The sequence below is a fragment of the Scyliorhinus canicula genome, chromosome 18 (genome assembly GCF_902713615.1).
Source record: "Scyliorhinus canicula chromosome 18, sScyCan1.1, whole genome shotgun sequence".
In the NCBI taxonomy this organism is placed as follows: domain Eukaryota; kingdom Metazoa; phylum Chordata; class Chondrichthyes; order Carcharhiniformes; family Scyliorhinidae; genus Scyliorhinus; species Scyliorhinus canicula.
This window is the reverse complement of record NC_052163.1, coordinates 51627586-51647944: the sequence shown is the minus strand read 5'-3', so window position 1 is coordinate 51647944 and position 20359 is coordinate 51627586. Positions and strand designations below refer to the sequence as shown.

General features: G+C 47.9%; 1 protein-coding gene across 1 annotated transcript in view; it reads left to right on the top strand.

Moving 5' to 3' along the window:
• Positions 1–20359, top strand: part of LOC119953293 (dynein heavy chain 9, axonemal-like) — a 686444-nt gene that overhangs the window by 253567 nt on the left and 412518 nt on the right. The window contains exons 34-37 of the mRNA XM_038777408.1: positions 386–494; positions 2274–2421; positions 3317–3491; positions 17488–17661. Coding sequence (XP_038633336.1) covers positions 386–494; positions 2274–2421; positions 3317–3491; positions 17488–17661 — 606 coding nt within the window. The remainder of the gene's footprint in view (positions 1–385; positions 495–2273; positions 2422–3316; positions 3492–17487; positions 17662–20359) is intronic.

Below are 20359 nucleotides of genomic sequence, written 5' to 3'. Positions count from 1 at the left end.
ATTATTATATATTACATTGTTAAACTCCTCCATCTGCACATTCCTGTTTTGTCTCAAATCCTAGGTTTAATCCGAGCTCAGCTTCCTCTGACTTACATCAGTAGTCACCCTTGCGCTTGGCAACAGCTTCATTGAAGGTCTCGCCCTGCTTTTCCAAACTATCCTTCAGCCTTTCCTTTTGCTTATGCTTTCGTCCAACTCCCCTTTTTGTTTCCTTCCTCTATTCTACTCACATCAGTTTTTTTATATTAGCACTCTAAGCAGCCTTTTACTCAACTTATTTCCAAAAAAAACCTTAATCCTTATGTTTAACAGCCAGTAGAGATTGAAGAACGAGAAACAAAATGATATTTTTCATACTGGCTTTGCTGTCATTTTATTCTAGGTTCTGACTTTGGCCAGTAATGAGCGGATCCCCCTCAACCCTACCATGAGGCTTCTGTTTGAAATTAGCCACTTACGAACAGCAACCCCAGCCACTGTCTCTCGAGCAGGTTTGTATGGAACTGGAAAATATTAATGATGCTGGAAATCTGAAATAAAAACTGAAATTGATGGAAATCCTCAGCAGGTCAGGCAACATAGCTGGAGAAAGGGACAGAATTGATCTACCAGATCAATGACCTCCTATCTGATGGAAACATTCTTGGATCTGCAACACTTATTCTCTTTTCTTTCCATCAAAACATTCAATATTGGCTGTGTAACACAAGAAATATAAACAGGAGTAGACCACCAGGCCTATCAAGCCCACCCTAACATTCAATATGATTGTGGCTGATCTATGCTGGCCTCAGTTCCTTGTCTGTGCCTTTTCCTCATAGCCCTCTATTCCTCGATCCATCAAATATGTATCCACCTCCACTTTAAATGCTTCCAGTGACCCAGCCTCCACCACCCTCCAGGGCAGAGAATTCCAGAGATTTACCAAGTTCTGCGAAAAGAAATCTATGCGCACCTCAATTTTAAATGACTGGCCCTTTATCTTGTAGCTCTGTCCCCTTGTTCGAGACTCTCTAACTAGTGAAAACATCGCGCCATCTACCCTGTCAAGCCCCCTCAGGATGTTATATGTTTTAATAAGGTCACTCCTCACTCTTCTAAACTTCAAGGAATACAGACCAAGGCTATTTAGTCTCTTTTGATAGGACAATCCTCTCATCCCAGGAATTAGCCTGGTGAATCTCCTTTGGACTACCTCCAATGTTACTATATCACTTTTTAGGTAATGGGACCAAAACTGTATGCTGTATTCCAGGTGAGGCCTCACCAACACCCTATACAATTGCAACAAAACCTCCCTATTTGTAAAGTCCAACCTCTTTGCAATAAAGGCCAAAATCTGTTGCCTTCTTAGCAACTTGTTGTACATGCCTGCTAGCTTTTTGATTCATGCACTCGAACACCTAGATCCCTTTGTACTTCACTCACCTGTAGTCTCTCTCCATTTAGGTAATAATCTGCTTTTGATTCCACTTACCGGAGTGCATGACCTCACACTGCCCTGTATTAAACTCCATTTGCCAGGTTTTCTCCCAATCATCCAATCAATATATATTCTGTTGCAGAATATCTTCATCACAACATGCCCTTCCACCTATTTTCATATCACTGAAAGATCAAAGGATCTTGTTGCTTATGCGTGAAAGAGAAGTGGTCAAGAACATGAGAGATTCTCATGTTTTTTCATATATTACTTTGGGCAGCACGGTAGCACAAGTGGATAGCACTGTGCCTTCACAGCGCCAGGGTCCCAGCTTCGATTCCCCGCTGGGTCACTGTCTGAGCGGAGTCTGCATGTTCTGCTCGTGTCTGCGTGGGTTTCCTCCGGGTGTTCTAGTTTCCTCTCACAGTCCAAAGACGTGCAGGTTAGGTGGATTGACCATGCTAAATTTCCCTTAGTATCCAAAAAGGTTAGGAGGGATTATTGGGTTACGGGGGTAGGGTGGAAGTGAGGGTTTAAGTGGGTCGGTGCAGACTCGATGGGCTGAATGGCCTCCTTCTGCATTGTATGTTCTATGTTCTTACCCAATTCCCCATAATCTCCACAGCCACATCACAAATTTTTCAGAGAAGTGGCAGGTGACACAGTACAATGTCAAAGTGGATCATGTGAAACTGGTTTTGCGCGAGAAACAAATAGATATCATACACTGTTTGACCTTTTGTACAGCTACTGTCTACTTTCTCTAATGTAAATTCCTCATGAGTTCTTACGGAGAAGATTGTACAATGGAAAATAAGCAATAACCTAGTTTGTATCTTTTCTTTAGGGATTTTATACATTAATCCTGCTGACCTCGGATGGAACCCCCCAGTTAGCAGCTGGATTGACAAGCGAGAGATCCAGTCTGAGAAAGCAAACCTGACCATCTTGTTTGAGAAATACCTGCCTTTGTGCCTGGATACTCTGAGGACAAGGTAATGAAAATAAAGGGTAAGCAGTTGGGCAGGGATTGTAGAAGGACAACGTTCTGAATTGAATGGGAAATCAGGAAAGGAGGATGAGGAAAGTTGAAACAGCAAATTGTTCAGAAGGAGCGTCGGAAGTGTATTTCACTTATTGCTCTGCTGCTGCAGAATTAACATTGTTTAAAGTGGAACAGAATGTACATCCTAGTTATTAATACTCCTGTGTTTTCTACAATAAAGTGCTACAAAAGGGGACAGACAAGAAGTTCATGTACTACTTCCAAGCAAAAGCAACTGAATTGAATTTTTGAATATAGAACATAGCAGTGCAGAATAAGGCCATTCAGCCCATCAAAATTGCACCGACTCTCTGAAAGAGCACCCCACCTAGGCCCACTCCCCTGTCACTGTAACCCCACCTAACCTGCACATCCTTGGGCACAAAGGGGAAGGTTAGCATGGCCAATCCACCTAAACTGTACATCTTTGGACTGTGGGAGGAAACCCACGCAGACACGGGGAGAACCTGAAAGCTCCACACAGACAGTAACCCAAGTCTGCAATCAAACCCAGATCACTGCCCCTTTGAGGCAGCAGTGCTAACCACTGTGCCAGAGTGGTACAAAAGCCCCAAAATCCTTTCGGAAAACTCCATTTTCAATATGGCATGACCAGTTAATTCCAGAATCCGAGTAATGCAAGCATTGTGGGAAATGGTCAAGTTATTTTGGTGGTGTACTGACCTCAATGTCCTTCAAGCACACAGCCTTGAAACAGTTTCTTTCACAGTAAAACATCAGAAGTAGAAGTGAAATCCTTTGTTTTTTCTTTAGTTGGTCCCCAGTGATTTGGCTATCTCTTGCAGAGGAAAGGATTTTTCATCTTATTGAACTGATTTCCACAGGTTTAAGAAGATCATTCCAGTCCCGGAGCAGAGCATGGTCCAGATGCTTTGTTACTTATTGGAGTGTTTGTTGACAAAGGAAAACACGCCCCCAGACTGCCACAAAGAACTCTATGAACTCTATTTCATTTTTGCAGCTATCTGGGCCTTTGGCGGTGCAATGTTTCAGGATCAGGTGAGGGCATGTTTCTAAATCTGAAATTCAGAGGTTTAATGTCCCCGAGAATATTTGCATGAACGGAATGGAAATAAAGTGAGAATTAATGAAATGGCAGTTATCGTACTATGTTCTGAAATAACGCTGCTGATTTGCAAGAGAGTTTGCGATCTTATATTTTAAAGTCTTGGTTTTTCCCTAAGCCTCTTTCCCTTGCATGGAAAAGATAAAGGGATAGCCTGAGATAAAAATGATTCATAAAAATGAATAACTCCAGACAGGATTTGCGGCCTTTTTACTAAATCTAATGGATCTACACCTCAGTCCGTGAGCTGCTTTCCTTTTGACTTTCGACTTATAGTTAGATCAAAAGCAAAAAAGGCAGCAGGTGCCAGGCGAGGCTTCAGTGAAAGAGCTCTTCGGAGATTTGTGACTGCCGTGCTTAATGTACATCCAGAAACTAGTATTAAGAAACAATACAAACAACTTAGTTATCTAAGCTCTATGTTATTCAGCATAAATCTCAGAAGCAGCTTCCATTGAATCCCAACAGTGTAGAAGGAGGCCATTTGGCCCATCGAGTCTGCACCACACCCTACCTAGGCCCACTTGCCTGCCCTACCCCTGTAACCCCACCTAACTTGCACATCTTTGGACACTAAGGGACAATTTAGCCTAACCTGCAAATCCTTGAGTTGTGGGAGAAAGGCGGAGCACCCAAGGAAGATCCACACAGACATGGGGTGAATGTGCAATCTCCACACAGACAGTCACCCAAGACCAAATGTCGAACCCGGGGCCCTGGCGCTGTAAGGCAGCAGTGCTAACTACTTGCTCCCAGGCATGGGTACAACAGCCCGTGGATCACAGCATGATCGGGCGAATGAACCAAAAGGCCTCAGTATTACAATCACAGGAGTCCCGAGAAGGATTCAAACAAAAAGGTTTATTCAATAAGCCAAAACAAAGTCCCAAATCGGAGGGGAATAGATTTAGTCCCAGCCAAGACTATCCGAAGATGCTGGTTCCCTTCCGGCCGGCTTTTATCGATGGGTTTTAATGAGCCCCGCCGTTAGACCTCCGTCCCTCCATGGGGAAGTTCATATTCTATGAGCCGTGGGTCGACCCCGTTGGTCTCATGGATGTTACTACACTCAGGTAATTCTGTTTCATGAATAAGGTGCAAACATACCTGTGGTAGTATGACTAGGGGTATTACGGTACCTGGGAGTGTGAGCTGCCATTGGTGCAGAGGACTCGCTGCCCATTGGCCCAGGTATGTCATGTGCCTCTCAGCCGATTGGCTGAGAGTAAGGTAGCTCCGCCTACGAGGCGGGGTTTAAAAGCCCGTGTTCCCCGGCAGTCAGCCATTCTTCTGTACGTCTGGTTTCGGGTCACTTCTTGCGTATTAAAGCCTATCGTTCAGACTTTATCTACATTTCGTGTCCATTGATTGTGCATCAATACCATTATCTTCAAAGGATTTAGCTCTAATAATCTCAAGCATTGTCTCCACCGTAACGAGTGTTGATTTTATCCCTCTAGGAACGAACCCCAGTTCCTAATTTGATTTTTTTAATGACCATACAGAACTGCATCATTACTCTGGGTGATTTGTGTAACTGTACTCCCAGGTGCTCCATCCTTTTTGCATACGCACTATCTTGTCCCACAAGTGAAAGGGGAATATGCGAGTCAGTACGATGCAATTTGCTTGGGTGACGTGCCTGCCATAACTGGATAGTCAGCAATATGGTGAAGGCTGTGAGATATGGGTGGCCAGCTTGCAGCTGCACTAGACGTGAGAAAATGTGCCAATGTTAAAGATTATGGCCAGAATTCTCCGGCTATTGTGATCTCTTTTCCTCCTGGCTGCGCCCTCAGATTTGTGGCCGGGTGGGGTGCCTTCAATGAAAAATCCCATTGACAAGCAGCGGGAGTAGAGAATCGCCCCGCTAGTGAATGGCGCGCCGCTGAGAAACACGTGGCTGGGAGACCGGAGGGTCCCGCCCTATATGGAGGTAATTGATGGGGACAATCACATAGCATCATCTCCACAGTCACCATTCAAGGGTGTTGTGGGATGTGAATGGAGGCTGACAGACATATGGAGCAGCAAGTCTGAAGAGAAACACAGGTAAAAGATCATAAATAACCTCCAGGCTCATTTATTGGTATCACTCTTGCAATGTAGTATTTTGACATCAGTAAACAGTGCCAAGTGATGATGAGAGATTAACTTCTTTGCACCTTGAAGGGTTCACTCTGGGCCTTCTTTGCTGATGTACAGAGGAGAGCAGATGTTTCTTGCTGAAACACCTACCCCACCCAGGGCACATGTTCTGTCTGGAGCCATCTGCCTTAATCTGATTACTGTCCCCTATTCACCACTAAATAATTCTCATTGACCAGAATACTCGTACGTTTTTAGCATTCCAGTCCTTCATCATGTATGATGCAATATGTAATGTGTATAATATATGGTGAGTCCTATCCTCCTAGCGAGGGCTGTACTTGGAGTGAGATGCTATGTTAAGCATGAACTTATAAATATAATAAATTCATCTCCGTTAATGACAACTTCCCTTATGAGTTACTATAGCATATAGCAAGTAGACTGAATGTAACAATCCCAGAATCTTCTTAATGCTATCATGGTGATGTTGTGTGTATTTTGCCATGCAGAAACTTGCTATGTGTGTGTTCAATGCATCAGATTGCACTGTTGACCTCTTTCTTATTGTCAGTGTTTATCATATTGAGTAAATTACTCCCAAGCCGGCCGGGTTCCCGCTGAGTTCCACCGCCATGGTTCCAACCTTGGTTCCACCCGGTGGGAGCTCGGACCAGCAGTCGCACTGGCCGTCCTGGTGGGGGGCGGAGGGATCAGACTCCGGGGAGAGGGCCTCCACGGCGGCCAGGCCCGCGATCGGGGGCTACCGATTGGTGAGCACGCGATCGGGGGGGGGGGGTCTACCTTCCGTGCCGGGCCGCTGTGTCGCTACACCATGTTGTGCAGCGCCGGCGCGGAAACGGCCACCATGGGCATGCGCCGGCGTGGAAACGGCCATCACGCGCATGCGCCGACGTGGACATGGCCACCGCGCACATGCGCGGACCTGTGCCGGCAATGCAGGGCCCCGTTTTGGCGCTGGAGCTGCGTGCAGCACTCCGGTGCCATGCTAGCCCCCTGTGGGCCACTGAATCGCTGGACCAAGAGACCGGTTGGCGCCGGCGTGAAACACTCCGGTGTTTACGCCGGTGTCAACACGTACCCCCCCCCCCCCCCCCCCCCACTATTTAGTTTAATGCCCTATCTACTATCTACAGCCCTAGTCACCTGATTTGCTAGGCCTCTGGTCCCAACATGATTCAGATGAAGACCATCCCTTCGGAACAGGTCCCCTCTTCCCCAGTACTGGTGCCAATGTCCTATGAATTCAAACCCATTTCTCCCACACCAATCATTGAGCCACGCATTTATGTCCCTAATTTTTTTTAAATATAAATTTTAGAGTATTCAATTAATTTCTTTCCAATTAAGAGGCAATTTAGCGTGGCCAATCCACCTACCCTGCACATCTTTGGGTTGTGGGGGTGAAACCCACGCAAACATGGGGAGAAAATGCAAACTCCACACAGTCAGTGACCCAGAGCTGCGATCGAACAAGGGACCTCGGCGCCGTGAGGCAGCAATGCTAACCACTGCGCCACTGTGCTGGCCTACCTTCCTAATCTTATTGATCCTGAGACACTGTACAAGTGGAAGAATCGGTAACCTAACGATGTGTGTAGCATGACAAGTAGAAAATGTAGTTTCCCTGGAGAATATGTTGATTAAATGAGTACAGCTCATTTTGACATGTTTTGATAGAAGTCACAGTAAAACAATGAGTGCCAACAGTTGAGGTAAAGCTGCATATTTGCAAAAAATGAACACATTGTGAAAACTATATGGAAAATTGACTGTATCAACCCCATTCTCAGCAAATGTCAAGGTCAGCAGCATGAGAAAATCTCTACTTTTCTCTGTTGCACTTAAAGAACCAACTGTGTGCATAGCTCGACTGTTGTCACTGTCATTTCTTTTGCAACTTGCACTGTACTTCCATTGAGGGAACCTTTTATTTTCAGTCAGCTACTTTTCTAACTCCCGCCACCCCTCTTCCCACCCCCAGTACTCCCTGTCTTTTCTACTATAGCCATTGGCTTAGAAATTTCATTAGGCCTATTTTAAGCATCAAATGGGTGCCGGGAATCATTCCTGGGCCCAACGATAGGGGACGAAGGACTGCAAGAAAATTGGCTGCAGGTCTCCTTTTAAATATGCAGAGCATGTCATTGCAGGCAGCCTACTTAACAAAAGGATGCAATTTTGGGCCACATACCTGGCCCAGCAGCTGAAAGATAAGACATCTCACTTACATTTTGGGTGACAGCCTCAGGCTAGGCCACACCCAAGCCCAGAATGCACAAAAGCTATTGGACGCGATTCTCCGAGCCCGTGCCGGATTGGTGAATTGCCGGGGGGGGGGGGGGGACCGCAAGAATCCCGCCACGCCGCTCCGACGCTGGGCCACCGATTCTCCGGCAACCGGAGAATCACCGCCATCGCGCCCGCGCGGTCCCCGGTCGGAGGCCATTGAAAGTGGCGCCTCTGGCGATTCTCCGCGCTCGACGGTAAGAGTGCCCGCCGAGTTCCGCTGGCATGGTTTACATATGGTCCCAGATGGCGTCACCTCGGCGTTCTGGCTGCGGGGGCCGTCCTGGTTGGGGAGTGGGAACGGGGGGATCCGACTCCAGGGGGGGCCTCCACGGTGGCCAGGCCTGCGACCGAGGGCTACCAATCGGTGGGCGTCACTCGCGCTGGTTTTGACGCCGGTGTCAACACTTGGCCGGGCTTTCAGAGAATCCCGGCCATTGTGTTTGGGGCGGTCTAATTTCTGGAAAAGTCTTCAAACATTTGGTGGGCCGATCATTGGCGCAGGAAAGGGGGTTAATGCCTATTTCAGGCAGGTGCCTTAAAAATAGCCCAATTCGCATTTGATTGGATGGTTTTTTTAGGCATCCGAGGAATACAGGATATTGAACCCAGAAAATTGGTGTGTTTTGCACTCCTTTTAAAATAGATGCAATCTGGTCCAATTTCTTTCCCGCTAATGTTAAAGTTGTCTTTTACTGAATGCTGAGAACTTTAGTAATAAAGAAGACAAATTCAAACCAAAGAGATTACTATCTACCTAGCTGCAGATAAATCCCAGATACCATTGAGTAAATTTAACTTATTGAGTATTGGTGAATGAAATAATCATCACTAAACCTTTATATAATCTAATGTGAAGCGATGGATATATACCGAACACAATAAAAGGCAGAAAATACTTAAGGAACTAAAGCTTTACCTCTGAGATGAGAAAAAGATCGGGGGGCATGACTCTCCGGTCCCCTAGCCCCGTGTTTCTCAGTGGCGTGCCGTTCCCTGGCAGAGGGATTCACTCTTCCTGTATATTGTCAATGGCATTTCCCATTGAAGCCACCCAATGCCGCCGGGAAGCTCGTGGGCGGGGGGGGGGGGGGGGGGGGGGGGGGGCATGCTGTCAGCGGGAAAACAGAATTCCAACAGTTGGAGAATTTGGCCCAGAGCTCTGAAATAAACAGGCAATATTAGGAACATACACATCCTTTGCATCTGTGAAGGGAAGTGACAGGTTAATATGTTTGAATCCTTCATTGGGACTGGGAGACTGAAGAAAAGTTCCTGTCTGGTTTTCACTTCAGGTTATTAACCTTGGTGGTTGTTGATGATCATAAATTGAATGCTGATTGAATTTTGTTTCTATCATCCTAAATATTCCTGATGACGCTGTCACACCCATGTTATTACATACAAGTTAGGAGCAAGGGTAGGCCACTTGACCCCTCAAGCCTGCACCACCATTCAATAAGATTGTGGCTGATCGGATTGTGGCCTCAACCCCACATTCCTGCCTACCTCTGAAAACTTTCGCCACCTTGTTGATCAAGAATATATCTACCTTTGCCTTAAAAATATTCAAAGACTCTGCTGCCACCGCCTTTTGAAGAGAGTTCTAAAGATTCGCGAAGCTCTGAAAGAAAATAAAATTCTCCTCATCTCCGTCTTCAATGGCCAACACCTTATTTTTAAACAGGGGCCCCTAGACTCTTCCACAAGAGGAAACATCCTCTTCACATCCACCTTGTCAAGGCCCCTCAGGATCTCTCAAGATCTTATTATTAAACCATTAGCTGATTTTAAATTTTGGAAGGGAAAAAATGGTACATTAAGGGGTTCACCTTCTCGTGGGCAATGAGGGAAGGGTAACAATGCTTGCCTTGCCAGCAATGTTCACGTCGCTTGAATGATAATATTTTAAAAACTGCCTCAACCTAAATGTAAAAGCAAAATACAGCAGGTGCTGGTGACCAAAAATAAAAACAAAGTGTGGGGAAAACTCAGTCGGTCTGGCAGTATCTGTGGCGAGAAAACATTTTGAGTCCAATAGACCCTTATAACAGTACAGTAGAAGTAAAATCGCCATAGTCTCGTCTCAGATGACCATAGGTTGCTTTCCCCTTTGAGGGGAATTGCTGACTGGTGGTGATTTAACTTGAGGATTACCGCACCTCAGGCGAGGGGTAGGACTGAGAAGATGGGGCCTTCATGAATAATCTCAGCTAATATGAGAATTGAATTCATGCTGTTAGCCTCGCTCTGCATCACAAACCAGGGCTGGGATTCTCCCCTACCCGGAGGGGCGTGAACCACTCTCCGCACCTTTAGGGGCCAAGCCCTCACCTTGAGGGGCTAGGCCCGCGTCGGAGTGGTTCCCGTCCCGCCAGCTGGCGTGGGGCCGAAGGGACTTCGCCCGTTGGCGGACGTCCGCGCATGCGCCGGAGCGTCAGCGGCTGCTGACGTCATCCCCACGCATGCACAGGGGAGGGGGTCACTTCCACCTCTGCCATGGTGAAGACCATGGCGAAGGCGGAAAGAAAAGAGTGCCCCCGCGGCACAGGCCCGCCGGCCGATCGGTGGGTCCCGATCGCGGGCCAGGCCACCGTGGGGGCACCCCCTGGGGCCAGATCGCCCCGTGCCCCCCCAGGACCCCGGAGCCTGCCCGCGCTGCCTGCTCCTGCCGGTAAGGTAGGTGGTTTGATCCACGCCAGCGGGAGAGGGTTGACAGCAGCGGGACTTTGGTCCATCGCGGGCCAGAGAATCGCCGGGGGGGGGGGGGGGGGGGGCTGCCGACCGGCGCGGCACGATTCCCACCCCCGCTGAATTTCTGGTGGCGGAGAATTCGGGACACGGCGGGAGCGGGATTGACACCGGCCCCCGGCGATTCTCTGACTCGGCGGGGGGGGGTCAGAGAATCCCGCCCCAGCTGTCCAGCTAACTGAGCTAATCTGGCCTCCATACTTATTAATCGGCCCCCACCCTTATATCAATGGGTATATTCTTATGTCCCTTAGCAGGGAGCATGACCAAGGCAACTTCCCCCTGTCTATGCACGTTTCTTCTTTACTCTGAAGCCTGGCGGATGCATGAAGTACTCAAGTTTGTCTCTGTCACCAAGCATTGAAGCAGCTCAGAGTAGTTTCTCCATTTGTTCATTTTCCTTGCTCCTTGGTGTTGAAATGTTTCTCATTGATATTTCTGCTGGGATTGATAACTCACTAATCTTTGGCAGAAAATTGGCTTCCTGCCTCTCCATGGCCGAGTGTAGGTGCAATCATTTTTCTGCTGCTCTGTTTGCCGAGATTAAACTTTATTTTATTAAATTTGGCATCATGCGTTGGTTTTATGTCTGAACACTTTGTTATTTGAGAAGTGACAGATGGAATTTAGTGCAGAGATGTTTGAGGTAATGCGTTTTGGCAGAAGGACTCGGGAGAGGCAATATAGCCTTGATGGCACAGTTCTAATGAGTGTGCAGGAACAGAGGGACCTGGGGCAGAATGCGCATTCATCTTTGAAGGCGGCAGAATATATTGAGAGAGTAATTAGCTAAGCATATGTGATCTTGGGCTGAATAAATAGAGGAATTGAGTACAAAAGCAGGGATGTTGTACTGAATCCTTGGAAAGCTCTGACCAGGCCACAACGAAAGCATTGTGTTTAGATTTGGTCACCACACTTTAGGAAGGAGTTTGCGGGCACTTGAGAGGGTACAGAGGAGGTTCACCAGAATGGTTCCAGTCATGGGGAATTAAAACATTAGATTGTTAGGAAGGAGAAGCTGGAGTTGTTCTCTTTGGAGTTTAGGAAGTTGTGTGGCAATTTGATGGAGGTATGCAAGATTCTGACAGATTTGGGTAAGGTAGACAAAGGAAAGCTGCTCGCATTAGCTGATTGGACGCATGCAATGACTGCGGGACACAGATTTAAAGATTTAGGCAGGATTTGCAGGGGAAATGTGAGGAAGGGCTGTTTTGCACAGCGAGTAATGACCTAGAACTCACTGCCCACGAGGATGCAGGAAGCGGAAACAATCAATGATTTCAAATTGGACGGCACTCGAGGGCAATAAATCCACTCACAAGGATACGGAGATTGAGTGGGCTATTGTGACTGATTGGATTACTAAACAGAGAGCTCGCACGGTCTCTCTGTGCTGTAATGACTCTGAATGGGGAAATTAATTTAACACTGTAAACACCTCTTTAAAAACCTGTCCAAATTACATGTTATCTGTAACTTGTAACATAGACATAGAACAGTACAGCACAGAACAGGCCCTTCGGCTCTCGATGTTGTGCCGAGCAATGATCACCCTACTCAAGCCAACATATCCACCCTATACCAGTAACCCAACAACCCTCCCCCCCCTTAACCTTATTTTTTAGGACACTAAGGGCAATTTAGCATAGCCAATCCACCTAACCCGCACATCTTTGGACTGTGGGAGGAAACCGGAGCACCCGGAGGAAACCCACGCACACACGGGGAGGACGTGCAGACTCCACACAGACAGTGACCCAGCCGGGAATCGAACCTGGGACCCTGGAGCTGTGAAGCATTTATGCTAACCACCATGCTACCGTGCTGCCCAAAAGTTGTATCCAACTTACGCTGCATACCCGAAGGCGATGTGCGATGCACCACACGTACATAAACCTTTTGAAGTCTGCCTGCACCCTCTACTCCCATCATGCATCTCTCATCTTTTGCAACCACTCGAGTGTTTATATTCTCACTACCTGCCCTGCTGCCACAATGTACCCACTGTTGGATGATGCTGATCGCCATTGTGTCCTGATACTCAGGAAGTTACCCGCTAGCAGACACCCCATGTAGATTTAAGTACAGGCTCTACTCATTGGAATCAGAGCATACTTCAGATAGGCAAACCAGAAATGATTAAATATCAGGCATGAAAGTTCCCCTGTTTCCTGCGTGACCATCATAAAGTTTAATTAAAGGCAAAGGAAATGCACAGGCGTTGAAGTTACTTGGTAAGGAATGTAGGGAATTTACCCTGATCAATTCAAATTATTCCAATTCCATTTAGGCCATATTTCAATCAGTTGCAGTTCATTGTGATAAATATGTATTTTAATATCAAGTCTGCTTATGACATGATATCATTTATTTTGTGAAGTCAAAGCTCTGACTGTGTAATACCTCCAGGATTGCTGCACGGCTGTGCATGGGTGCAGCTCAGCCTGTTACCCTCTGTTAGCTCCCACTGGCTCCAATTGTGTGGCACCTTTTCCTGCAAGAGCAAGTGAAGTGTGTCACTCAATGTTATGGAATTTGTATGCATGATGCGCTTGTAATCATTGGATGGCTGGGAGTGTGCAAGCTGAGATATGGGTATGAGGTTTGCAGCAGTGTTAAGTGGGGAGGCTGCGGCATACGAGGTATTTGTCTTTTGTAGGTGAGTGATGCAAGTGTGGTGATTCGAAAAGTGGCAGATGCCAGGAGGGCATTTGAAGATGCTTTCGTTGATCGCTCGTGTGAAGTCATTGAACTTTTTGCATCGTTGTTAAAATACTGCAATTGGCCTCCATGGCTATCTGCTCCAACTTTTGAAAAAGGACATCGCCCACTGTTTACCTCCTCCATCAAGGCCTCCAGTGTAGCATTGGAAACCTCGTAACCTGCTCTCTTCCCATGTTGTGACTTTCTTCAATGCTTTCAAAGGCAGATTCGCTTGCTGCACAATTACCAACTCCTGCTCCAGCAGCAAAGCCCTTCCCTTTAAGAGGTGCAGGCTAGCTTTAAGAAGTTACGATTCTGGGCTTCCTGCTGACTTGTAGCTAATTAACAGTGCAGTTAGCCCTGCCTGTATGTAGAGATCATGCGAATGAGAGGGTAACACAATTACAATCAAGGAATGAAAATAGAAAATACTGGACAATCTCAGCAGGTCTGACAGCACCTGTGGAGAGAGAGAGGGGAGCTAACATTTCAAGTCTGGACGACTGTTTGTCAAAGCTGGAGAGAACTGGGAATAGCATCAGATTTATACTGTTATGAGGGTGTGGAGCGATGGGGCTGGATAGGGGGCCAGCGATAGGTGGAGAATGACAAAGTTGTCATGCATAGAAAGACAAAAGGATTGTAAATGGGAAGATCGAGGCTAAGACGAGTGCGACAGTGGCACATAAAGAGATTAGAACGTGATAATGGCAGAACAAAGGTGAGTGAGCAGTGTGTCCAAGGGCAACGAGGAACAGGGAACAGATGGGCCGAGTGGGATTGGGGAATGGGGGACAATGGTGAGGAAAAATCAGGGGCATGATTCTCCGCTCCCCATGCCGGGTGGGAGAATCACGGGCGGGCCGGGCGACTCATTTCAAGCCTCCCTGGCGCCTCCCATGATTCTCCCACCCCCCCGCTCGGAAGATTCACCGCTCGCCGTTTTTCACGGAGACCGGCGATTCTCCGACCCGGATGGGCCGAGCGGCCTGCCGTTCGCGACCGTTTCACGACGGCGGCAACCACACCTGGTCGCTGCCGTCGTGAACATGGGCGCCAAAGGCCCGTTTGTGGCTTGAGGGAGGCGGAGAGGGGAGTGAGCACCACGGCCGTGCTCGGGAGGGGACTGGCCCGCGATCGGTGCCCACTGATCGTCGGCCCGGCGTCTCAACGGGACGCACTCTTTCCCCTCTGCCGCCCCGCAAGATCAAGCCGCCACGTCTTGCGGGGCAGTGGAGGAGCAGATGGCCACCGCGCATGCGCAGGTTTGAGCCGTCAGCCGTCGTGACGTCAGCCATGCATGCGCGGGTTGGAGCCGGCCAACCTGCGCATGCGCGGCTGACGTCACATAGGCACCTCCGTCGCGTCATTCTCGGCACGCTGCCTTGACGCAAGCGTCAAGGCCCGGCCGTCGAGAATAATGCCCCCCGGGTGGGGGTGAATACGGTGAGAGGGGCGGCCTCCGAGGCCGTCGTGAAACTCGGCCGAGTTCACGACGGCCTTCCCAACTTTTCCCGGGAGCGGAGAATTCCGCCCCCGATCTATGGAAGAAATGAAAATAAATTGATAGAAATAAAAATGGGGTGAAGATTGAGGAGGGAGTTATTTGTGAAGGAACGTGGGATAAATACGTACCACAATCCTTGTATCTGTTTTCATGGGCTACCCAATGTAGCCTCAGACAGTTCAACCTGACTTCAGGAGCAACACCATAAATCCAATGATCTTTTGGCTCCTTTGTTGATCCCTCTCCAGCACAGATAAGAGCTGAACGTTAATAATGGGATGTCAACACATTGGGTGAGTGGGAACAATTGTGGCTAATGGTATTCATTGAAATTTAAAGGCATCTGCTTTAGATTCAATGAAGACAAGTGAGAATACTTAATGGTATGAAATTAGTAACTGTGGAGAATCAGAGGTTTTGTGAGTCCATGTTGACAAATTGTTAAAAGCTCATAGGCACGTTATAAAAAGTAATTAGAAAGATTAACGGCATGCTCACCTTTATCTCAAGAGAATTGGAATAGAAAGGGTAGTAATGCTTCAATGCTCTGATTCAACTGTTTGCTTGGTGCAGGGTGAGGCAATTCTTTTTCACTCTCGCTTGATTAGAGAGATGCTGTGACGAATATAAGAACTTGTCATATTTTATATATTATTTTGCAGTAATATTATTAAAACTTAGGTTAAGATGCATACAGGTGCAATCTAACTGGAAAAAACAGAGCCTGTCTTTGATGGGATTGGTGGGTTTGTTCCTGACAGTGCACCTGCGAGCCAATGGCACACTTTTTTTCTTTGCACCTCAGCGGGGTCCACCCCAGCGAGGCCCCACTAAGTCGCATTTCCTGCACCAAGGAGCACCGCTTGCCAGTGCATTAAGAGAAAACGGCCCCTGATCTCTCGAAACCACCCTCCCCCGACATGGCCCCCAGACCCCCAATGTTCCAATTCATCTGTTGGGGGATCCTCAAGCCTCCTGCACCCCACCTCATATGGGCAGGGCACCCCTGGGCCCAATCCCCAGTGTGAGCAGAATGCCACCTGGACACTTTGCACTGCCAGCCTGGCATCCTGGCAGTGTCCCTGCAATCTTGGCAGTGCCACCTAGGCACTTTGGCAGTGTCAGGTTGGCAGGGGAACTGCCAGGATGTCAGGCTGGCAGCTCCATAGGGCCTGGGTGGCCTCAGCAGTGCCAGGGTACCACCCTGCCCAGAGGCAAAACATCCAGCGGCCTCCAATCGACTGGGAGACACCCCTAAGTATTGTTCTGCCTGGTCCCCGTTTGTGAGGACCAACGCTCAATGGTACCCGGTTGGGGTCTCCTCGGTGAGGCTGTATGGTCCCGGGTGCTAGATAGATTTGGTGTTGGCTGTTAAGTACACTTAACTATGCAAGTATGGATCCTGCCCATTGTGGGTCTCACGAGGTGTAATGACCTCCAGGAATCCCAGAAGAGCTGTCTCGTGTGATCTACCAGCTGCATCCTGTCCCAATTCCGGTAAATCGTGGCAGTTAATTCGAGCCCAGTATATTTGCTAAAACTATGACTAAGGGGTCATAAAAGTGAGATAATCATTGATTTTCCAGGTGACGTGTTCGGCTAATAAAGTTGATAACTATTTACTTGTTTACACCTAGCTAACAGAATATTGTTTTATTACAAATGTGAAGTTATGTATTTTGGAAGGTCTAATACAGGTGGGAAATATATAATGAATGGCAGAACCCTTAAGAGTATTAACAGGGAGAGGGATCTGGGTGTACAGGTCCACAGGTCACTGAAAGTGGCAATGTAGGTGGAGAAGGTAGTCAAGAAGGCATGCTTGCCTTCATCAGCCGGGGCATTGAGTATGGAAATTGGCAAGTCATGCTGCAGCTTTATAGAGCTTTAGTTAGGCACACTGAAAATATAGTGTTCAATTCTGGTCACCACGCTGGAGCAGATACAGAAAAATTATTTTCTCTGGTGGGTGAATCCAGAACAAAGGGCACAGTCTTAAAATCAGAACCGCGTCACTCAGAAGTGCAATCTGGAAGTCCTTTCTCATGTCGGGGGTACTTGAAATCTGAAACTTTCCCCCCCAAATATTGTGGATATTAGGTTAACATAAATTTTCCGCAGTTGGGATTGATAAATTTGTGTTAGTGAGGAGTATGAAGGCTAAATGAAATTGAGTCACAGAAAAGCCATAATCCTGGCTGGAATTCTTTGGCTGTTTGCTGGCGGGTGGGATTCTCCAGCAGCCCACCCCCACACGCAGATGTCCTGGTGGAATGGGAAAAACCATTGATATGCGGTGGGAGTAGGGAATTCTTCCCCCCCCCCCCCCCCCCCCCCCCCCTCCCCCCCACCCCCTGTCAGTGAACGGTGCTCCAAATCCTCCATCCTTGCTAGCAGGGTAGCGAGGAAGACTCGCAACGGAGAGCTCCGGCGATATTTGACTGGTGGAACAGGCTTGAGGGGATGAATGGCCTATTCCTGTTCCTACTTCCCACATTGTGAGCTTAGGGATCCCATGAACAGGAAAATGGAAAACCACACTAATTTCTATTTCTGTTTCCTGCCAGCTTGTTGATTACAGAGTGGAGTTCAGTAAGTGGTGGACATCAGAGTTCAAGACAATCAAATTCCCATCGCAAGGTACAGTTTTTGACTATTACATCGACCCCGAGACCAAGAAATTTGAGCCCTGGTCCAAGCTTATTCCAAAATTTGATCTTGATCCTGACATGCCTCTCCAGGTAGGCAGTATGTTTTGTGTATGTTGAGAATTTTGAGTGTACATTGTGCTGTTTGCATTGATATCTCACTTGAGTTCTAATTTGTAATTGGAATTTAGTTTACTGTTTGTCTTGACACGTTTGTTAATGTGGACCTTTGTGAATTAGAGCCAGATTTTAGGTATCAGGATGGTTTGTGGCATTAAAATTCTAATGTGCTGTGGTGTACTATGATGTGGGTTATGTCCAACATTTCCTGGAAGCTGTGCACAGACCAAGCAAACCTTGGCTCCATCAGCCTAATGCATGGGAGTGGCCGCACCCAAAAATGTAAATGACCCACACATTTAACCAAATAGCCTGTGCAGAACAACAAAGAAAATTAGGTATAATGTTGGTTATGCCTATGATTTCCTTCATTGTGCATTCATTGCCCAGCCTCATTGCTGGACAGGTGCAAAATGGGATCCATGTTCTCCCCAGTGAATGGGAAAATTGGATACTTCGGGCAGGATAGTTCTCTGTCCCATGACGCTTGAATCCTATTTCCCGATGGGACAGAGAATTGGGTGTTGGGGGGAAATCAGAATCGATGCCGGACGCCGACCCGATCGCAATGCTCCGAGCTCCTGCTGGCACCGGGAACAAGATCAACAACCCGTGTGCCAGGGGGAGGATGTAAATGTATGGAAATGAGTCTCTAGCGGGCCAGGCCCTCTGTGCTCCGGCCCTCTGTGATTCTCTGGTCTCCAGAGTTGGGAATCACGTGGGTGCAGATCAACTGTGTTCTCTACCAGCTTGGCCCTGGCGAGGTGGACCCTGCGGTGGGCGAAGTGGGCAACCCCTTAGGGGAGCTATCCCCAGACTCCATCCGAGGTCCACCCTCCACACCCCACACAATTCACTACCTCCCATCCCTCTCCGTCCCCGGGACCCCATGAATAGGGAGACACCCCCCCCCCCCACCAGGGACCCCATGAATAAGGAGACCCCTCCAGGGACCTCATGAATAGGACCCCCCCCTAGGACGCCATGAATAAGGAGACCCCTCAGGGACCCCTTGAATAGGGAGACTAGCCCCCCGGACCCTATAACTGACACCTCACAGGCACCCCCTACAGAGACCACATAACTAAAGGGACGTCCCCGGGACTCCCTAATTGATGAAACACCCCACAGGACCCACTAACATGAGGGGTCCTTAACAGGGATTTCCTGACTCGAGGGACTCTCCCCTTTCCAGAAAAGAGAGCCCTGTCTGGAAGCTAGAGAGCAGTCCAGGGAGGGCCGTGAAAACATTTACAGCAGTAACACTTACCTGGCTCCATATGTCTGTTCCTTGAAGGAGAACAGCTGTGAGCCAGTAGATCCATTAGCTGCAAGCCATGGGTAACTTTCTAGTAGTGGGCAGCGATTGACAGTTCCCACAAGTCAGCTGAAGCAGTGATTCATTCATCTCCTTTCATGGATCAGTAACTCTACCCAATGTTTAAAAACATTGGCCACATCAAAGAGAGGTACGTGCGTTGCAACCACATGCTTGAGTGATTGGAAAGAACTCAGTGCTTGGAATGCACTTAGCTCTCTGTCGGGGCACCCAAGAAATCCGGGGCTGGGGGGTTGCTTTGCGGTGCAGGCGGGGTGGGATTTGGGTCAGATATGAGGTGCGGGGGTATTGGCAAGCTGCGGGACTTCGCTATCGGGCCACCAACTCAAAATGGCGGCCCGCTAGTGTGATCTTCTTGGGAATCCCTCGGATTCCTCACCATACATAAATTTATATGGCAGGGGATACGGAATTGCTTCCCAATTTGTGCTCCCTGGGGATCGTAAAATTGATTGCAATTCTCCTTCAGCGGAAAACCCAAATGGAGAATTCACCCCTTCATTATTTAGCAGCATGAATGCAAGTCTGGGAACAAAAGTGTTTGTTTGCTAAATTGGCCATCATTAACAATGTGGTACAGAAAGGGCTAGAGAAAGTAATTTCAGAAAATATATGAAAAACTCTCTTGCACGAGCAACAACTGTTCCTGGATTTTCATGATTTTGAGATGACTCAGTGGAGAGGTGAAAATGGCAGTTTCCAGCCGCACCTTACATTCCCGCCCTGGTCAGCTCCATTGAGGAGATAGGTATAACTAAATCCTCCACAATTTTCAGGGAGTCAGGCCTGATTTTCAAAGAGTATTGGTTTGCATCACCTCAGAGTTTTATGAACCATAGCCTGCATGAGGGAACCTTTTGAAACGGGAGTTCAAAAGATTCTCCTAATGATCCCCGCCATGCCAACGTGTGTCCCGATCAACTCCGTCTCAGCTCTCATGTCCTATGACAGGATATGCCACCCCCCCCCCATGGGTCTTCATGCCTTCAATGCCAAAATGTGGCTCTTTTGTGCCCATGCACCTACTATACACTGCAAAGAACCAGTGAACCTTATAGTGACAATAGTATGTCCACAGTCCTTTATCATAACCTCCCATTTTCAAAAAAGAATACTTTTTACTTTTTACGACAGACCAATACAAGTGTCAATTCTCCAGACACCTGAAAGTATCTGTAGTAGAAAGTGCAAGCACCTTACTTATAGAACATAGAACAGTACAGCACAGAACAGGCCCTTCGGCCCTCAATGTTGTGCCGAGCCATGATCACCCCACTGAAACCCACGTATCCACCCTACACCCATAACCCAACAACCCCCCCCCCCTAACCT